The sequence below is a fragment of the Haliotis cracherodii genome, unplaced genomic scaffold (genome assembly GCF_022045235.1).
Source record: "Haliotis cracherodii isolate W230 unplaced genomic scaffold, xgHalCrac1.p SCAF_1, whole genome shotgun sequence".
In the NCBI taxonomy this organism is placed as follows: domain Eukaryota; kingdom Metazoa; phylum Mollusca; class Gastropoda; order Lepetellida; family Haliotidae; genus Haliotis; species Haliotis cracherodii.
This window is the reverse complement of record NW_027266264.1, coordinates 59,687,766-59,703,251: the sequence shown is the minus strand read 5'-3', so window position 1 is coordinate 59,703,251 and position 15,486 is coordinate 59,687,766. Positions and strand designations below refer to the sequence as shown.

The 15,486-nt window shown below is 40.2% G+C and overlaps 1 protein-coding gene across 1 annotated transcript in view; it reads left to right on the top strand.

Moving 5' to 3' along the window:
* LOC139441160 (proprotein convertase subtilisin/kexin type 4-like) overlaps window positions 1-15,486 on the top strand; it is an 86,813-nt gene that overhangs the window by 19,975 nt on the left and 51,352 nt on the right. The window contains exon 2 of the mRNA XM_071225448.1: window positions 12,441-12,545. Coding sequence (XP_071081549.1) covers window positions 12,441-12,545 — 105 coding nt within the window. The remainder of the gene's footprint in view (window positions 1-12,440; window positions 12,546-15,486) is intronic.

Below are 15,486 nucleotides of genomic sequence, written 5' to 3'. Positions count from 1 at the left end.
ACAAGTGAAGATCTATGACCATGTTGTTAGACAGGGCTTAGGTGAATTCAGTAGACATAGCCAGACAAGGGGAATGTCAGCCTGTCCCCAGTAGAGAAGAGCGTTGAGCAGAACATGTCAAATGTCGTCAGTGTTCAAGTAGAGAAAAGTATTGAGCAAGGCTGTCAAATGTCAGGCCACATCCTAAGTAGAAAAGTGTGTCGAGTAGAACGTGTCAAATGTCCGCTCGTCCCAAGTAGAGAAAAGTGTTGAGCAGAATGTGTCAAATGTCCGCACATCCCAAGTAGAGAAGAGTGTTGAGCAGGACAGGTCAAATGTCGGTGCATCCCATGTAGAGAAGAGCATTTAGTAGAACATGTCAAATGTCCGCACATCTCAAGTAGAGAAGAGCATTGAGTAGAACGTGTCAAATGTCGGCACGTCTCAAGTAGGGGAGAACGTTGAGCAGGACGGGTCAAATGTCGGTGCATCCCAAGTCAAGAAGAGTGTTGAGCAGGACGGGTCAAATGTTGGTGCATCCCAAGTCGAGAAGAGTGTTGAGCATGACAGGTCAAATGTCGGTGCATCCCAAGTCGAGAAGAGTGTTGAGCAGGACGGGTCAAATGTTGGTGCATCCCAAGTCGAGAAGAGTGTTGAGCATGACAGGTCAAATGTCGGTGCATCCCAAGTCGAGAAGAGTGTTGAGCAGGACGGGTCAAATGGCGGTGCATCCCAAGTCGAGAAGAGTGTTGAGCAGGACGGGTCAAATGGCGGTGCATCCCAAGTAGGGGAGAACGTTGAGCAGGACGGGTCAAATGTTGGTGCATCCCAAGTCAAGAAGAGTGTTGAGCAGGACGGGTCAAATGTCGGTGCATCCCAAGTCGAGAAGAGTGTTGAACATGACAGGTCAAATGTCGGTGCATCCCAAGTCGAGAAGAGTGTTGAGCAGGACGGGTCAAATGGCGGTGCATCCCAAGTCGAGAAGAGTGCTGAGCAGGACGGGTCAAATGGCGATGCATCCCAAGTCGAGAAGAGTGTTGAGCAGGATGGGTCCAAGGGGATTTGGGATTTAATTATTGGAATGATCTATAACTACGTGTGAAAGTTTACATGGACCACCGGTTTAAAACCTAACACTGGACTCCTGAAATCACATGTACCCCTAGTTCATACAAGGTTTTCTTAATCTTAGTTGGGGGCACTGGTGGCCCAGTCGTCTAAGGTGCCGCGATTCGCTGTGCAAAGTTGCGTCCATTGGACACGCCAGAAACCTATGATTGTGGGTTCGAATCCAGGTTCGTCCCGATTATGTTTCTAGGTTGGTCAGCACCATACATGTGCTTGTGGTTTTCACCGAAGTGGTTAACGTCCAAGACATGCATCACTTCGGGCTTTCCTCCCACATTAAGCTGATACGCTGCGATATAACTGGAACACTGTTAAAAGCGATGTAAACCCAACTCACTCACTCACTTAATCTTAGTTTGTTATATTCCTGCTGGGTTTGACCTGTTTCAGACTCTTCTGTGTTTTGGGTTTGGCCTGTTCCAGACACTCATGTGTGTTGGGTTTGGCCAGTTCCAGACACTCATGTGTGTTGGGTTTGACCTGTTCCAGACACTCATGTGTGTTGGGTTTGGCCTGTTCCAGACACTCATGTGTGTTGGGTTTGACCTGTTCCAGACACTCATGTGTGTTGGGTTTGACCTGTTCCAGACACTCATGTGTGTTGGGTTTGACCTGTTCCAGACACTCATGTGTGTTGGGTTTGGCCTGTTCCAGACACTCATGTGTGTTGGGTTTGGCCTGTTCCAGACACTCATGTGTGTTGGGTTTGGCCAGTTCCAGACTCTCCTGTGTGTTGGGTTTGACCTGTTCCAGACTCTCCTGTGTGTTGGGTTTGGCCAGTTCCAGACTCTCCTGTGTGTTGGGTTTGGCCTGTCCACAACTGGTCTACACAGTGTTGGCAATGCTCACACATACATAATGCCAAGAAACGGGAGATCATTGCCATTATTCGATCTCAGTGACACCGTCATTTTCATGGTACCAATTACTGTTTCTTGAAACCCATACATTCCTGAGATTCTTCTCCATGGCAACCAGAAGTCAGGGACAACAGATTACATCAGTAAGACCAGCACAGACAGATGTGAAGATGGTATCCTAAAACCTATTACTACATGATGGAACAGGGAAATTGGCTTTTATAGATCTAATTGTTCTTCCTTCATGAAGAGTCTCATCCAGCTAAAAGGCACATAATAAGAGAGAAGTCTGAGAATACCAAGTTCAGGTCTATACATTATATAGGTATATATCTTTGTATGATGCATGACACATGTCTGTGTGTGACACTTGGTGCATAAAGAATACTTCTTTTGGCTTGTTAGATAGCATTTTCATGAAACGAGTGGACTTTCTGTGGTATCTCGCCAAGCAAATGCTTGTTTGGTTTGATAAAGTGTCAGTTTTGAAGTCTCCATTTGTTTTTATGAATGAAACAGAAGTTCTAGCGTGATCCAATCCAATTATCTAACGAATTAAACAAGGTTAACCTTGTAGGACATACGTGTGACACCTGTCTGTGTCCTGTATATAATAAATACACACACACACACACACACACACACACACACACACACACACACACACACACACCAATGTGTGATGCAGGACTCTTGATACAGATCTACCGTATTTGACGTAATAAGCGCCTATGGCAATTTTACTGATATATTGGCCAGTGAACAGTCCCAATTAGCACCCCTTCTGATTGATCAATGTACACAAGACTTATTTATTCGCACTCACTCGTGTGTTATATGCACCCTTAATTATGGGCAATTAAATTCTGGAAAAATGTATTCATCGTACATAAACATTTCAGACTGTCACCATAAACCATGAAATTTATCTTTCAACTCTGTTTTTTTTTTCAGATAAATAATATTCTAATAAGAGCCCCCTATAATTTCTAATTTTGAGAACGCCCTGTGCGTTTATTACGTCGAATATGGTACACGTGATGTGGATGATATATATGTATTTCTACTTGCAATGCATGTTACATGTGTGATGTATGGTACATGATTTAATATATATGTATGCATGGTATATATATATATCTACATGTCATGTTTGGAACATAATATATAGCTACCTGTGATGCATGGTACATAATATATATCTTTGTGTCATAAATGGTACACGATACACAATATATATCTAATGTGATGCATGGTACATACTATATCTAGGTATGATGAATGGTGCATGGTGTTGCATTCATACTGAGTCGCATTTTTGGCTAGGGTCCAGTGGTGGCATTCTTTTGGAGACACATTAATTTCACGATTTACAGTATATCTATGTGTCATGCATGGTACACAATTTATATATGTGTGATGTATTTTACATAATATATATCTATGTATGATACATGGTGTATAATATATATATCTACGTGTCATATATGGTACACAATACAAGATATATATCTTCTGTGATTCATGGTACATACTATATCTAGGTATGATGAATGGTGCATGATGTATATCTATGTGTCATACATGGTACACATTATATATCTGTGTGATGTATGGTACATAATATATATCTACATATGATGCATTGTACATGATATATATTGAATGATGTTGGCCTTCACACTCATCTGTACGCAGGACACATTTTGTGGACTTTATTTACTTTGATTTCAAGTGACATGAATGTAAGAGTGGAAGAATCCTGTCTCTCAGGAAGTGCCAGGGGACATGTCGATGTGGTGATCCTGCACATTCCCTGTGTCAGTAGGGATTCACAATACACACTGTATTGATTGTACTTCTGTGTGGCGTAACGTCGGAACTTTGATGTTAAATCAGGAACATCTGAAGTATCATTCCTCGTGTATTGACTTCCTGCCAGAGGCTCCGTGACATAGATCCATGCTGGGGTCTGTCTGCGGCTGCTTCAGTGTTCCGGCATCATGCCCCTGTACAGGTGTCTACATCATGTACAAGTATTTGTTTCTTGTTTGACACCACATCCAGCAAATATTCCAGGTATATATGATGGTGACCTGTAGATAATCAAGTCTTGACCAGACAATCCAGTGCTTCACATTGTGAGCAACGATCCACCTCGTCGGTCTGCGATGATATGCAGTCAACCAAGTCACCAAGCATGTGGTCCCCTCTTACAACCAGCATAGGCTGCTGACCAGTTTTAACCTGGAATCCCCACTGAGTTCATGTACCAGTAAAACAGGATGTAGATACATGATGTGCAACAATGACATGATATTACACTTGACCTGAGGATCCTGCACCTCTGTGCTTTTTATCAATATGTGCCTCACTAGAGACTTGTTCATATTTCCTGTGTTCAAGATTCTTTAAGACAGACATACATCTTACATATTTGGATTTTTTCCCCTAAAAATCAGTTAAGTTGTAGCAGTTTGTAATAGAAATTTATATCAATAAATTAAGAATTATCTTTCCAGATCGATATGTCAGTATCATTGCCATAGTCGTGGTAAAGTGTCTGAGAATACCTTGAATATTAACACAGAACTTGTCCACTGTTCCAAACAGCTAATTACAACCTTATTTAAACAGACTTTCTGACATTTGTAACTTAGGAAACGTACCAGACTTGTTTCCAGTGATACTGTTTTGGACTGCAAAGCCCCTGATAAAACCTTGCTGTTTGATGTACAATAAGAACCTTTCACAACAAGTCCAATGCAGGCGAGAGATTAGGGCAGCCGAAGAAAGTCGGGGCAATTTGCTTAGCGTTTAAGGTCTCCTCATGGCTATTACCAGTTCATGTTATTTAGTCAATCTCCGGTATTATGGTTGTTGTGACCTGGCTGTTCCAGGGTTTTAGACCTGCTGTAGCCAGCTGCTGTAAGTTTGGGTTGGGCACACAGAGATGCATGACAATTACACCAATTCCCTTGCCCTGATTGGGGAGTAGTACAGAGTTACCCACAGATTCCCTGCCCTCACTACAGTGGACTAAAGGAATACCAGGTAATCACCCACATTGGGTTGTATGCAGCACACTTCAGTGCTGTCAGGCTGGCTAATTATCTGATACTATTTCATGATCAGAATAAATTGGCTGTAATTGCTTAAGGAGACCATCTGTAGATTTGGGGGCTTGCACTGACTTACTGAGATGGACTGAGGCTTGTGATGTCTGAATGCTGGGTATCGACTGATAGAATGCTGGATTACTGAAGTACACTAAGTCTTATGGTGATGTCACTGTCCACATCGTATCTGTGTTTGGACACTGTTGCTGGTAAAATATGGAGTATTCTAGAACGGTTCCATTTTCATACTTTTAAGATTGAATTGGGATGATTGTAACCTGATATAGTTTTAACTGTGGTTGTGTAGATTCCTTGTAGATTACATGTAATGTGTGATGTCCATCTGTGGCCCCTGTAGAACTGAAGATATAATCAAAATCATATTGGCCAGATATTACTGTAGTCTTGTTCAAAGGCTCTCTACAAAATGTAGGGTAAGGGATCATGTCAGTTGTGAGTGATGTGTCATCTGAGAGAAACGAAGGGATTGGATCAATTGAAACTGAATCATGCAATTCATGAACAGTGCATAAAGAAGTTAATTAGTGTGTGATGAAACGGATAAAATATTCTCTTTTACATTTTGGGGGATCACTGCAATGCCTTGAAACTGGATTTTATCTCAGTACATGATAGAAACTCTTTTATATCCATGACACTGTTCTTAAACATGTTAAAGCTTTTCCCTGCTTAGTGTAATGGTCAGACACCATGGGCATCTATGCTACTAAAAAAACGTTAACATGGTTAAGGACAACCCTGATTCTTTAATATTACTCTAGTTACTCTGTCATGGCCTGACAGATTAACTAAAGTAATATGAAAGAATTGGGTGGTCTTTAACTTTTTGGGGGTTATAAATATTGTTGGTCATAGTTCAGTTGCCACACTACTGTGTCATGTGTTTTCATGTGGTGATGTCTCAAATAATCTTTTAACATGAACAGAAAGATTTTAGGTAGAGACATCCACTAGCTGAGACCAGCGATAGAAATTATCAATTTTTAGTCCACTAGTCCATATAATGATAACATATAGCAAAACCATTAACACATGTAGCAAAACCCTTTAAATTGCAACTTTTTACTAGTGCTTATGATACCTTTACCATTGGTCAGTTTGGCAAGGACTAGAGGATCTGTGCCAATTTCCAGCACTGTTAGGACGTGCTGAGATGTGTGATGTGTTTTCACCTGAACATGCAGTGACAACTGGAGGTCACCGTGAGCTTGTGCCATGGAATGGTGTCGGTTGTACTGTTATCGTGAATGTCTTCCTCTGTTGTGAAGCACAATGCTCATTAAGCTGAACCCCTCCATAAAGGATTCCCCCGTGGTAGCATTAAAACATCCCCTGAATTTAAATCCAATTTTATGTGATGTCATTACGCTGTCGATTTTCTTAATGGCCACCATGGCATCCATATTGAAATAAAGCACTTCCATGTTTGGATTGATTTATGGAGTTTTAGCCTTTACTTGTCAAGTTTAGTCTTTATTTCACTTGCACCTTGCTATCTTTATTGCTGTAAGCTAGAGGCATGGGCATTTCTATGTTTAAGTTATCTAGTATTAGATATGCATGTGTTTTCCAAAACAGGAACTGATGTCATAAACCAGAAGTGCCTATATAACTTTCTTATTTATTAACTGGATATGACATCAGGGTTTTACCATAACCTCACAAAACTAGGGTTCCAGTGGACCCCCAATAATTGATTTGAAGGGTCCTTAGAGGGAAATATCATGGTCCTGTGTAGTAATGAAGTGGTGTTGTGTATTGTACTGTAAGATTGTTAATTGCTTTTATTACAGGACTTCTATGATTCTTGTCAAGAATTTGTGATAATGAATATTATTGTGCATATATATGATTTTCTGCATCCACTCTGTATAATTGTGAGTACTGGACACACATTTCTGTGTCATGTAGAACCCAGTGACATTTATTTTCCCTCATCAGTGATTTTGTTCAAATGGTAGTGTGTAGAACTTTTTATTTATTCTTATTCTTGCATTAGACATGTGTTTCTCAAACCAGAAATGAAGTCAATAAACTGGTGCATGTAACCTTCTTACTGACAGTGATTTAGGTGGCAACAGGCTGGGGACTTCTGTTTTTATGTGAACTTGCCCTGCAAAATTGTCAAATTGGGAGTGATGTCATTAGACATGTAGGGAAGCCATTTTAGTGGAAATGTCTTTGGGTGTTCATTACATTAGGTAGAGGCAAGCTGCTTTAATCTGGTATGAGGTTGTAGTAGGCATGCATTTTGCCAAACAGAAGATAATGGTATCACATTTGAAATGTGTGGAGGTATGTAATGATGGGATAGGGACTTCTGGCCATGGGGGTGATGGGGCAGGTTCTGTTTTTGCAAGTACTTCCAAAGAGTTTTTGAGTTAAGTCTCTATGAGAACCTGATATCCTGAGATCACAACTCTGACCCCGATTCCATATCCGAATCCACAACCACCCACAACCACACCAACCCAACCCAACATGATCAATAACCAAATATCCACTTCAACAAACATGTACTCAGAACCAACATCTGCACTCCCTCCCAACCACACTTGTTTTTTAGCTTGGGATTCTTGCAATTATAGGCTGTGACCCCCTAAAATACAATGTAAATATCCCTGCTCACAATTGATAAAAACACCTGCACCCTTCTTGTAATCCCCACCCACACTGAGGCAGGATGGATTAGAAATGGTCCCTTCTGATAAACAGTCAAACCAGAAGCACACATGTAAGGTTCCCTGATAAGACAGCAAGATAGTTTATGACACACACAAATTTATGTACCCACAGACAGTTAATTATGTTTCTGTCATTGGGGTCTTGATGCATTGATATAATGATCATGTGTCTATTTGTAATACAATATATTGTGCTCAAATGCTCGGTTTACTAACTCTGACCTTCCACATGTTCTTTGTGTTCTGCCAGGTGTCTGCTGTGTGTGATGCAGTATGTGTCTGCCATGTGTCTATTGTCTGCCATGTGTGATGCCAGATGTGTCTGCCATGTGTGATGCAAGATGTGTCTGCCATGTGTGATGCAAGATGTGTCTGCCATGTGTGATGCAAGATGTGTCTGCCATGTGTGATGCAAGATGTGTCTGCCCTGTGTGATGCAAGATGTGTCTGCCATGTGTGATGCAAGATGTGTCTGCCATGTGTGATGCAAGATGTGTCTGATGTGTGTGATGTCAGATGTGTCTGCCATGTGTGATGCCAGATGTGTCTGCCATGTGTGATGCAAGATGTGTCTGCCATGTGTGATGCCAGATGTGTCTGCCATGTGTGATGCAAGATGTGTCTGCCATGTGTGATGCAAGATGTGTCTGATGTGTGTGATGCCAGATGTGTCTGCTGTGTGTGATGCCAGATGTGTCTGCCATGTGTGATGCAAGATTTGTCTGCCATGTGTAATGCCAGATGTGTCTGATGTGTGTGATGCCAGATGTGTCTGATGTGCGTGATGCAAGATGTGTCTGCCATGTGTAATGCCAGATGTGTCTGATGTGTGTGATGCCAGATGTGTCTGCTGTGTGTGATGCAAGATGTGTCTGCCCTGTGTGATGCAAGATGTGTCTGCCATGTGTGATGCAAGATGTGATGCAAGATGTGTCTGCCCTGTGTGATGCAATATGTGTCTGCCATGTGTGATGCAAGATGTGTCTGTTATGTGTGATGCAAGATGTGTCTGCCATGTGTGATACCAGATGTGTCTGCCATGTGTGATGCAAGATGTGTCTGTTATGTGTGATGCAAGATGTGTCTGCCATGTGTGATGCAAGATGTGTCTGCCATGTGTGATGCAAGATGTGTCTGCCATGTGTATTGCAAGATGTGTCTGCCATGTGTGATGCAAGATGTGTCTGCCATGTGTAATGCAAGATGTGTCTGCCATGTGTGATGCAAGATGTGTCTGCCATGTGTGATGCAAGATGTGTCTTCCATGTGTGATGCAAGATGTGTCTGCCATGTGTGATGCCAGATGTGTCTGTTATATGTGATGCAAGATGTGTCTGCCATGTGTAATGCAATATGTGTCTGTTATGTGTGATGCCAGATGTGTCTGCCATGTGTGATGCAAGATGTGTCTGCCATGTGTAATGCAAGATGTGTCTGCCATGTGTAATGCAAGATGTGTCTGCCATGTGTAATGCAAGATGTGTCTGCCATGTGTAATGCATAAAGTGTCTGCCATGTGTAACTGTGATGCAAGATGTGTCTGCCATGTGTAACTGTGATGCAAGATGTGTCTGCCATGTGTAATGCAAGATGTGTCTGCCATGTGTAATGCAAGATGTGTCTGCCATGTGTAACTGTGATGCAAGATGTGTCTGCCATGTGTAACTGTGATGCAAGATGTGTCTGCCATGTGTAATGCAAGATGTGTCTGCCATGTGTAATGCATAAAGTGTCTGCCATGTGTAACTGTGATGCAAGATGTGTCTGCCATGTGTAACTGTGATGCAAGATGTGTCTGCCATGTGTAACTGTGATGCAAGATGTGTCTGCCATGTGTAATGCAAGATGTGCCTGCCATGTGTAATGCATAAAGTGTCTGCCATGTGTAACTGTGATGCAAGATGTGTCTGCCATGTGTAACTGTGATGCAAGATGTGTCTGCCATGTGTAATGCATAAAGTGTCTGCCATGTGTAACTGTAATGCAAGATGTGTCTGCCATGTGTAACTGTAATGCAAGATGTGTCTGCCATGTGTAACTGTGATGCAAGATGTGTCTGCCATGTGTAATGCAAGATGTGTCTGCCATGTGTAACTGTGATGCAAGATGTGTCTGCCATGTGTAACTGTGATGCAAGATGTGTCTGCCATGTGTAATGCAAGATGTGTCTGCCATGTGTAATGCATAAAGTGTCTGCCATGTGTAACTGTGATGCAAGATGTGTCTGCCATGTGTAACTGTGATGCAAGATGTGTCTGCCATGTGTAATGCAAGATGTGCCTGCCATGTGTAATGCATAAAGTGTCTGCCATGTGTAACTGTGATGCAAGATGTGTCTGCCATGTGTAACTGTGATGCAAGATGTGTCTGCCATGTGTAATGCATAAAGTGTCTGCCATGTGTAACTGTAATGCAAGATGTGTCTGCCATGTGTAACTGTAATGCAAGATGTGTCTGCCATGTGTAACTGTGATGCAAGATGTGTCTGCCATGTGTAACTGTGATGCAAGATGTGTCTGCCATGTGTAATGCAAGATGTGCCTGCCATGTGTAATGCATAAAGTGTCTGCCATGTGTAACTGTGATGCAAGATGTGTCTGCCATGTGTAACTGTGATGCAAGATGTGTCTGCCATGTGTAACTGTGATGCAAGATGTGTCTGCCATGTGTAATGCAAGATGTGCCTGCCATGTGTAATGCATAAAGTGTCTGCCATGTGTAACTGTGATGCAAGATGTGTCTGCTATGTGTAACTGTGATGCAAGATGTGTCTGCCATGTGTAATGCATAAAGTGTCTGCCATGTGTTACTGTGATGCAGGATGTGTCTGCCATGTGTAACTGTGATGCAAGATGTGTCTGCCATGTGTAATGCATAAAATGTCTGCCATGTGTAACTGTGATGCAAGATGTGTCTGCCATGTGTAATGCATAAAGTGTCTGCCATGTGTAACTGTGATGCAAGATGTGTCTGCCATGTGTAATGCATAAAGTGTCTGCCATGTGTAACTGTGATGCAAGATGTGTCTGCCATGTGTAATGCATAAAGTGTCTGCCATGTGTAACTGTGATGCAAGATGTGTCTGCCATGTGTAATGCATAAAGTGTCTGCCATGTGTAACTGTGATGCAAGATGTGTCTGCCATGTGTAACTGTGATGCAAGATGTGTCTGCCATGTGTAATGCAAGATGTGTCTGCTATGTGTAAAGCATAATGTGTCTGCCATGTGTGATGCAAGATGTGTCTGCCATGTGTGATGCAATATGTTTCTGCCACCTGTTATTCACTCACTTGACTTTGTGTCTTTTCGTGTGCTTTCCATGTGTGTGAGTCACCATGTGCTCTTAACCATGTGTATTGCCATGTATGTTGCCATGTCTTGAATGCAGATCATGTATGAGTCTGACATTTAGTCAATACAGACTGAGTGCAGCTGATAACTGAACAAACAGCCCTCCTAGCTGTGTCTCTGCGTCAATATGGTAAAATGGGAGTTTATGCCTCTGATGGATCAGAAGGGCTTTGTATGCTCCAGACTGCTATGTCAAACCAGCTGAAGGCAAGGCTGTGTTATTCAGATGAATTGGTTTTTTGACTGAGGCACTTTCAGCTTATTGTTACATCAAAGTGCTGCATCTATGAATAAGGTCACTTTAATGTCATACATATGAAATGTATTTCTGTATTGAGGACAGGATCTAATGGGGATGAAAGCCTGTTCATAGAAGACAACATGCCACCATGTGTAGTGGTGATATTGATTCAGGGCTAATCTAGCTGTCATATCAAAGGGGAAAGGTATTTTATGTAATGTTCAGATGTTATTATTTATTTTTTTCCTGAAGCTGTATTGCTAGACACTGTAGAACACAATAACAAAAGATGCTTTGTTGGCATGGAAAGCTCAGATGGGGACAATAAAAATTGTGGCCATTTTAGATGTACTAAGAATGTTTTCATGCTTCCTATGGTAATCAAAGTGCAAAACATCTGATAGGACATCATTGTAATGACATTTCTCGCAACACAAGCATATACCAAATCCCTGCAGACCTAGGTATCAATCATGATACTATATCTTGATCTCATACCTCAAGGGGCTTCTTTGCTGTAAACTGACGCTTGCCACAGTAGGTCACCTGAATAGCAACTGTTTGCCTCAGTAGATCACCAATAGCAAGTGCTTGTCACAGTAGGTCACCAATAGCAAGTGCTTGCCACAGTAGGTCAACTGAATAGCAAGTGCTTGCCACAGTAGGTCACCTGAATAGCAAGTGCTTGCCACAGTAGATCACCTGAATAGCAAGTGCTTGCCACAGTAGATCACCTGAATAGCAAGTGCTTGCCACAGTAGGTTACCTGAATAGCAAGTGCTTGCCACAGTAGGTTACCTGAATAGCAAGTGCTTGCCACAGTAGGTCACCAATAGCAAGTGCTTGCCACAGTAGATCACCAATAGCAAATGCTTGCCACAGTAGGTCACCGAAAGCAAGTGCTTGCCACAGTAGTCGCTGAAATTGAGTAGATTTGAGACACTCACTTATTTGAGAAGTGTTTCATAGAACTTTTCTTATAAACCTTTTTGTTTTATGTGTCTTTATACCCTGATTTTTCTGTGGGTGTATCACTGTTTGCCATGTTTGTTTCAGGTGGGAAGTGTCGCTGATCACTATTTGTTTGAGATCCCTGGGCGTGCTCGGAGATCTGTTAGTCACAGTGCTGAGCATCATGAATCCCTGGCAGCCCATCCACAGGTAAATAATGCATCCACATAATTGGAAAACAATGTTCACATCCACATGTAAAAAATGCATCCACGTAATAGGAAAACAATGTTCACATCCACAGGTAAATAATGCATCCATGTAATAGGAAAACAATGTTCACATCCACAGGTAAATAATGCATCCACGGAATAGGAAAACTGTTCACATCCACAGGTAAATAATGCATCCACGTAATAGGAAAACAATGTTCACATCCACAGGTAAATAATGCATCCACGTAATAGGAAAACAATGTTCACATCCACAGGTAAATAATGCATCCACGTTATAGGAAAACAATGTTCACATCCACAGGTAAATAATGCATCCACGTAATAGGAAAACTGTTCACATCCACAGGTAAATAATGCATCCACATAATTGGAAAACAATGTTCACATCCACAGGTAAATAATGCATCCACATAATAGGAAAACAATGTTCACATCCACAGGTAAATAATGCATCCACGTAATAGGAAAACAATGTTCACATCCACAGGTAAATAATGCATCCACGTAATAGGAAAACAATGTTCACATCCACAGGTAAATAATGCATCCACATAATAGGAAAACAATGTTTACATCCACAGGTAAATAATGCATCCACGTAATAGGAAAACAATGTTCACATCCACAGGTAAATAATGCATCCACGTAATAGGAAAACAATGTTCACATCCACAGGTAAATAATGCATCCACGTAATAGGAAAACTGTTCACATCCACAGGTAAATAATGCATCCACATAATAGGAAAACAATGTTCATATCCACAGGTAAATAATGCATCCAAGTAATAGGAAAACAATGTTCATATCCACAGGTAAATAATGCATCCACGTATTAGGAAAACAATGTTTACAGCATAATTGGCACTAGTCCTATAGCCCTTGCCAAACTTTTGCCCTTTTTAAGGGTTTTGCTATATGTTATCATTATAAGGAGTAGTGGCCAAAAACTGTTAGTTTCTAATCCTGGTTTATATGCACAGGTACATAATGCATCCACATAATAGGAAAACATTGTTCATATCCACAGGTAAATAATGCATCCAATTAACCTTTAGCCTGCTGAATTGTTTTAGCATAAGGTGCTGAGAAGACGTTGGACGATTTCAAACAGTCGGTACTTCATTAAACAAGGCCTAAGTGAAGAAATATTTTGCACATTTATTCCTGATAGAAAACTACACATTGCTATGTAAAAATTTTCTGATATTTTCAGTCATACCAAGGTTAAGGCCAAAGCGAACATAAAATTTGTAAATTTTCGTGAACTTGACTGAATTACGTTATTGAAGGTGGTTTACGTTTCATGTTAGGAACCTCTTTAAATTGTTACATTTGTGCAAATTCATTACAATAATCATATCACCGATATCTTAATTTTAACTGAGCATACATTTGATGTTTTTTATTGGTGAATAACGGCGGGATGGTAAATTATGAACCATTTCAGTAAATTTATTATCCAAACGTGCAACCGAAAAAAAACCCTGAATTTTTGGGGTCATCATGTCAGTTGCAGAAATATGAACATTCGGGTTAATCTAGTGTCACGTTATAAAATTTGCAGGAAACAATGATTCATAAATATTCACTAATCCTAATTTCAAGTCTTTTGGTTGAACATTTATGATACAGTAGAACACGGATATAACGAACACGGATATGATAAGGATATGTTTCATGTATCTGCGATGTACACTCTGATGATTTTATTTTCACTATAAAAATTGTGTTCCAGGCAGTATGTCTATAGATATCATCAATCAGCAATGATCAACCTCCAGAACAAGTGCGCAAAAATCGACGTGACAAAAACGTGTTTCAAAATAGCATTCATGCGATGACGAATATGATAGGATATATAGGCAAGTGCAGGATGTATATATCAGTAAGATACTTAATGCATACTTTCAGTGTTAGTTTATAATTAAACATGTTAAATGTGGGATAGTTAGAGAATTTTTCCTTTTATAATACATTTATTGATTCTAGCATTATTTTAGAACAATTTCACGGAACATTTTAAAATTTATTCCATCAATATAGAGACCGCCATGATTGGTTATTGATGATAGATTTGTTAATGTTTAATTATTAACAGCTGTTCACAGCTTCTAAAATATTAAGTTATATGTTTATATTTAGTACCGGTAGGCATTTTTTTCCACAATGATTATATGTATTGACACTAAACATTGGTCAATGCAGAAGCAAAGATTTACTGATCAAACTTCAATTATTATCTTTAGTTTAAACATATTTTATTCAACAATTATTATCTCTCACCTGGACATCAATTATGTGAATAAGTTACTATTTGATGTCATTATTTAAGTTTGTATTCCATAATAAGATCCTGATGAACATGTACATACACAAGTCATTTTGGACATTAATCTTGTGTATGAAGTGGTTTGTTTTCCAAACAAAACAATTCTTGAATACAGATGAATATGAATATGAAACATTAATTTCTTGTAACAGTGCATGAGATTTTTGTTTGTTTAATCACAAGATCAAGGGTGGCACTTAAGCTGGTGAGTTAGCCATATATATATTTATAAGAAAATGTTATCTATTGATAAAGGAATAGGGCACATATACGTACATTGACAGCTTGTGTGTCACAAGTTCCTCAGTTGGTGTGTATAAAAGTGCCTTTGCCATCATGAAACAAGAACAGTCGAAAACAAAAGTATTTGTCAAAAATACCCAACACATTTGTCTTTCCTTGAATAATCCTAGGTTTAGTGCTTGAAATTTTCAGTGTCATAAATTATTTAAAAAAAATTTCATAAGGATTTTTCTTTGAAAGACAAATGTCAAACCATCTGACAAGTTAGATAGAATTTTGACTTTAAAAGTCCTCATTTCTGAGGTGTCCATTCTTTTCAGATTTTTTTTCTACTTTTAGGA